Here is a 6,188-nt window from a genome sequence, read left to right as displayed (position 1 = left end):
AGCTGTTTCAGACAGCAAATATAGGTTAAGGGTGAGCAGCATCATGCAAGCACAAATTCAGAAACTGGGATTATGAAAAACTGACAGCTGGTTTGGAGTGCACGTATGACAGAGCTGCCACAGGACCCTGAGGATGGGTGGCAGGGCTCTGCAGAAGCCTTTGCCTGTGGCAGCCACCAGTGCTGTTAGTGACATTACGTGATGGGCCCCTTACAGCCCCCTTGAAATGGGCTGGATTTTGTACTTTTTCCTCATGCAGGGAACTCAGAACAAGGCTTTGTCCAGAACTGTGTTACAGAATTAAGTACTGCTTGCCTTATATTAAACAAGATCAGCAACAGAAAAGCACCATATATGCTAAAAATAGGAATTTAAAAGAACACATTACCCAATGCAAATTTCCATCTGTACTTGGAAGACTCATAGAGATACAAGTGTCATAGCTTGCTACAGAGTTGAGTGGAAGCCTGTAACTTTGGTGCTGTACTCAAAATAGATGTACATTTGGGGAGCAAAGTTTGACACCAACCTCACAGCTGACTGAGCTGCAAGACCCTCTGAGCAATCCTGCTCCTTCTAGAGGGATGTGGGGCACCTCCCTGAATAATGGTGACATTTCTGCTGAAGCAGTGCATGCAGACCTCTCCTGCTATCCAAGATGCTGTGGCTCAGGGATTGGTATTGCTCACACAGCAGGTGTTGACTAGATGCCTTTACTGTGAGAAGACTGAAGAAAAGGAGGGGAAAAACATACTGGAATAAGAAACACTCTAGATTTAGACATAGGAATAACATTTTATTTCAACTCAGAAATTCAAAATATTTGTAAATATTTTTATACAGTGTTTTCTGAATAAAATGTCATTATAAAACTATGGAAGGTCTTCTGTATTCCTGTACTGTATTGATAAAGCCTTGTCCCCCTTTTTCCCCTTAAAGAAGTGGTTTAAAAAACTGGCGCCTCATTTCTTTATAAGCTTGGATGAGTTTGTGTGAGATAAAAGCAATATAAGCAGAAGACAGAGCTGATAGTCTCCAGCAACACCATCATTCTGTGAAAACAGCCTGGAAATGAAGCTTGTGTCACCACAAAAGCAGCGTTCCCTTTTCCACATCAACAGGCTGCATTACCAAATGTTAGAAGCAAATTCAGCACACAGTGTCATGAACTGAAGCCAGTAAAAGTGGTGCTTGGCTGGCCTAGGAAGCAGTCAGAAGAGTTGGAGCAGAAGCTAACAGCCAGAATCAGCCTTGGAGGGAACACAAATGCTTTTTTCTAGAAATACACACAGAGATGCCTTGGAGCTGTTTCCAACTCTGTAATGACTAGCAACAGAAAGGTCAAGCCAGAGCTCAGTTTAAATGGGAAAGGGTTGACTGACAACTTATAATCTCTCAGATGTTGAGCCAAGAATTCCCAAACCTCATTTCCAGCACCACCATTTCCCCCCATCCTGTGTCATGCTAACAGTGGGTGAGATATGAAGGGGGGTGGCAGCCCCTTTCCCAGCCTGAGGCAGAGACCTGCCAAGAGCTCTCTCTTAGGCCAGCAGTATTTGGTTTTAGTGCTGGAAGTCTACACTGTTCACAAGGGAAATCTGGGAGGGAACGGTGCAGAGCAAAGAGCATGGGATCAATCCCCAGCAACAGGAAGCCTGTCAGCATCAACTTCTGCATCTCTGCACTAGCACAGGATTCTGTATCTGCATCACTTCACTGAGAGACACACTGGTTAGTTTTCAGCCTGTAAGCTCTTGGATTCTATATAAACAATTAAGAGACCTGTTCTCAAGAAAAGCTGATGTGCTGCAGTATATTATGGTGCAACAGAAGAGCAGACCAGGCTCTGTCATTTAAAAATACTGTATTTTATTTGTATTTACTTCCTCAGGAAAACCTAAGGGTAAATGAGCTGAGAGTGTCACCAGTGAATAACCCACACAACGACTGTGAGAACTTCAAAACCTTGTTACACAAAAACCCCATGAAGAAGTGAGACATTGTTTGGGTGCTTTTATCTGGGCATCAGGAAAACCCCTAAAGCAACAGCTTTCATAGAAACAGCTTTCTCCATAGTGGAAGCAGGATGCAGCCAGCATCCAGATTAGTAGCATTCTCTTACCAAAGCATCACCCATGCAAGAAAGCTGGGATATTTATTGATTGTACCAACACGCTGATGCTAGTAAACTTGCTCTCACAATACTCTTCCAACCACATCTTTGATAACACTACACAACTGATCCACTTCCCAACACCTCATGGTACCTGGCCTGAGGGTAAAGCCCAGCGCGTGCAGTTCCCTGCAAAGCAAGAGATCTGTGGGTTGCTCATGTGAGTCGACAGCATCGTGCTGGTCTGGCTCAGCTGACTGAGCTCAACTCCATGGGAGCTATTTTGGTGGTCTCTCCAGTGCTGCACAATAGAAGAAGCATGGCCTAAAGTAACATCCACCTACAACACACTAGTAGATCGTTTCAGATTCAGAACTATGTACAATTTACTCTTAGTGTACTAAGGAGCTCTGGTATTTCTTCTGAGACGTGTTATTTGACTGAGGATTATTGAATCTTTTGTCCACTGGGCTGCAAAGGAATGCTGCACTCTGGCTTCACCAGCAGGTTAAGAAACTTCAACCACCTGCCTCAGCTCTTCAAACAGGGGTGTGAGCTCCTTCTCTAGACTTACAATCAGTCCTGGAAAGAGAGAAGAGACAGAACATCCCATCATATAACATACCCAAGAAGCCTCCCTCCAAACTCCACAGCTCCCTCCCAAGACACAGGCAGTGCTTATCCAAAACACAAAACATCTCACTTGAGCTGCTCATTCTCCCTGGGAACAGTGGGCAGCACCCTGCCAGCCCCCAGCACCAACAGGGGCAGAGCCACACAGCACAGCTCTCCCCCCTGCTGCTGCTGGCCCACAAAATCACCTTGCTGCTTCCCACTGCTACTGAGGCCCACATGGCTTTGCAAGAACTAAACCCCTTTTGCTTGCACTCTCATTAGCCAACACCCTCCTGGGCAAGGTCAGGCCCCTCACTGAAGGATCTTCCCACCCCACAGAACTGAGAAGATGAAACTGCTCATAATACTGCAGAACATAACTGGGAACTGATAGGAAGAGACAGGACAGCTAGTTTATACAGTACAATCCCTGATGATGCAGTGAACACTCATATAGCAAGGCTAAGGCTAATCACAGGGGAAATGTGCTTCTAAGAAAGTAACAACTTCAGCAAGTCACCCAAAACCTACACATTTTTACTTGTACCTTTCTCTCTTCCTCTTCACAATACACTGACAAAATGCACAGCAGGAGCAAAGTTAATATACCTTGAAGTAAATTCAGGTTATTTATTTTCAATGATTTTAACACCTGGACTTTAAAATACTGCAATATTTACAATTCATGTGAAGACCTACCAGTGTTGGCATTGCTGCTGGCAATGAAACTTACTACCAAAGGTAAGCGATTGAACTGCACCACCTGCAAAGAGAACAGTGTTCAGCCAGCAGCTAACACATGTTGGATGTCAGAGCTCTGCCCCATAAATTCTTTCTGCAACAAGCAGCCTCTTCAATGTAAAGGAGAAGGAGAAAAAGCCACAGAGCTGACTTTTCAGCCTATTTCATAAGATGAATGATTAAAAACAGACAACTGACACCACAGCACAGAAAGCTGCATGTGGGGAGCCTCCCATGTCTGCAGTGTTCTACGCCTGAAACCTAACTCGGCTGCAAACAATGCAGAGTACACTATGGAGACCACACCTTCCACAGGTAACATGAGGGCAGACAGGTTTATTATTTTAAAATACTACTCTGTGTATAGCAGTTTGTCCTCTTCCATTAACGGGGAACTGGAATCTTGAGCTCAACAATAAGCTACCAGCATCAAGTGAAAAAAGCAATGTAGTCAACGTGTGTAACCTAACTTGGTTGCCCATTTATTTTCCAAACAAAGCTAGATAACCTAGGCCAAAGAGTTGACCAGTTCACCTCAGTCATAACAAAAGCACTCCAGATTACTGTAACTCGAGAAGGAGCAGAGTAAAAAGCATGAGTAGAATTCCATAGTTTTCTTACATGAAAGTTGTACTGACAAGCCAGGTCAGCTATGAAGTAGGCTGCATGCTCTTAAATTTAAGGTGCCACTAATTATAAACAAATATTGTCTGTAAAAGAGAATATTGTTTCTAAAAGAGAACATAAACCCTTCCTAATGGATTCCAAAGGCCACATGAGCAGCACCTGTGGCAAATTCCTGATGACTATACGTTCAGAAAAATTAGTCATTTTCAGCCAGTTTTGAGAAATATAAGAGAAGCTTAACAAACAGTAAAAAATGTTAGTTTAGCCTCTTAAGCAGCATGAGAAATAAAACACAAATACTTCAACAGAAGCCAAGCAGAGTTTTAACCACCTCTCCCCCTTGCTCAGAAACAGCTCTGGTGACTGAGAACACACCACACCAAAGTTACTCACCTGGTATGTGTTGTAATAGCAGATGATACTCTTGTTTTTGGAAAGTCCTAGTTTACTGCCTTGATCTGTGGCAAGGGCAAAGGTGGACAGAAAGCCAGGTCGCAGTGCATGTTCTGGAGCATTATCATTGGCAACTGGAACAAAACAAGAAAATTCTCATTTTTACATGGCACCTATGACTGCATCACAATTCCTTAACCAGCTCAGGGCCCTGCCAACAGCAGACCCGGCGTTGGTGAACATGTAACACATCTCACATGCTTCTGCCATGAGTACAGGACACCCTCCATCAGCCATACACCATCTAATAATCTGTACACAATGCTCCTTAGCAAACCTAAGAGGCAGTCCTGCCCTGGATGATGCACAGCTTATACCCATGTCACTTGGGTTCTGTGTCCCTCACTGCCTGCACCAACTCCAGCCTCCGAACTGATGACTGGTGCAGAGTCACCTGAATGAAAACAGGTGAAGATGCCCAAGTTCTCCTGGGAGTTTAAATCAGGACATTAAAAAAAATAATTTAAAATCTGCAGTACTTTAATGGGTACTCTTAAACTGGCTTACCCACAACATAAAAAACATCTTAAACCAAGACTGCAGAGATATGAGAAATATCACAGTACCAAAAAGCAAATACAAGTAAATAATGTGTGTAGAAGTTTGATGGAATTGCTTCTGACCACAGATCTGCCAAGTGAACGAAATACCTGCAAACTCTCCCTAGTGCTTTGGATCAGCCTAGGAATTATGTGATACAAGCACTTCACATCACTCTTACCCTACTAACTGAGGAGGATTTCTGTAGCCTTCAATCACTACAATTATTGAGGATGCAGCATATACACAAACAAAAGGATTAAATTTAAGAGATGCATAAAAAACGATCACACTTGAAGTACAAGTCTAGTTTAATTCTTCAGTTTTGGACATTCAGGTACTGGGCATCACAAGACAAGGTTCTGTACTTTCTCCCCCTGCTGTTCAAAGAGGATTTCAGCTGCAGAGCAGACTGAGCAGCTCAAGTTACCTTTGATAACAGGCACACCATCTCTGTCGGAGACTACAATAGCATGGAGACCTTCAACGCTGCAAAACAATGAAAAGACACTGTAAAAACAAAGTAATTTGCAGCAAGTATCTTTTTTTATGAACAAAGGTGTAAGGAGGGGGAAGACATGGGAAAAACGATGCCTTCATCAATTTAATATTTCACTGAAAGGGACTTGTTTTCTCTTTAGTACCAGTGGTTTTTTCAGAGCAGTAAAAAGAGAAATACCACATGAATTTGCCCAGAACTCCTAGCTCCAGAAAAAGGACTGACACTACTAATCCAATTTGATTAGCCAAGCAAGGGCCTTTACCTGCTGTCCTCACTCAACCAAGGCCTTTTTCTCACTGTGCTCACAGGCAGCAGCTGTTCAGTGCTGCCAGCAACCAGCAGTTACCGGAAGGCGGATGACGGAGGATCAGGCAACTAAGTCAGGAGGGAAGTTTTCTCCGCTCCTCCCGACAACAGGATGAGCTCAGTTTGCTTCCTTCCCAACACGCGAGTGAAAGGTTGTGCCACCTTCACCTCCGGGTACTTCCAGCTCATTTAAACAACCCAAGGAGCGCCCCGGGTCGGCCCCCCCCGGCAGCGGAGGGGCTGGCGGCTCACAGCTCCCCGCGGCCAGGCCGGGCTCGGACCATCGCCTTT

At 44.2% G+C, this 6,188-nt stretch overlaps 1 protein-coding gene across 1 annotated transcript; it reads right to left on the bottom strand.

Annotated features, from left to right (window-relative positions):
* Nucleotides 1–2,387: 2,387 nt before the first annotated feature.
* Nucleotides 2,388–6,181, bottom strand: LAMTOR3 (late endosomal/lysosomal adaptor, MAPK and MTOR activator 3). Its single transcript, XM_010003183.1, has 5 exons — nt 6,150–6,181; nt 5,520–5,578; nt 4,490–4,623; nt 3,428–3,491; nt 2,388–2,695 (listed from the first exon to the last, which is right to left on the bottom strand). Exons 1-5 carry the CDS (start codon nt 6,179–6,181, stop codon nt 2,622–2,624), a joined length of 363 nt encoding a protein of 120 aa, XP_010001485.1. The 3' UTR covers nt 2,388–2,621.
* Nucleotides 6,182–6,188: the final 7 nt, after the last annotated feature.

The sequence above is a fragment of the Chaetura pelagica genome, unplaced genomic scaffold (genome assembly GCF_000747805.2).
Source record: "Chaetura pelagica isolate M959 unplaced genomic scaffold, ChaPel_1.0 scaffold188, whole genome shotgun sequence".
NCBI classification, from domain to species: Eukaryota; Metazoa; Chordata; class Aves; order Apodiformes; family Apodidae; genus Chaetura; species Chaetura pelagica.
This window is presented reverse-complemented; position numbering and strand designations above follow the sequence as displayed.

Coding starts and splice junctions, on each gene's coding strand:
- LAMTOR3 (XM_010003183.1), bottom strand. CDS start 6,181: ATGGTCCGAGCCCGGCCTGGCCGCGGGGAGCT. Junction 3,492..4,489: donor GCTATTACAACACATACCAG/GTGAGTAACTTT, acceptor TTCTCTTTGCAG/GTGGTGCAGTTCAATCGCTT. Junction 2,696..3,427: donor CAGCAGCAATGCCAACACTG/GTAGGTCTTCAC, acceptor CTCTCTTTCCAG/GACTGATTGTAAGTCTAGAG.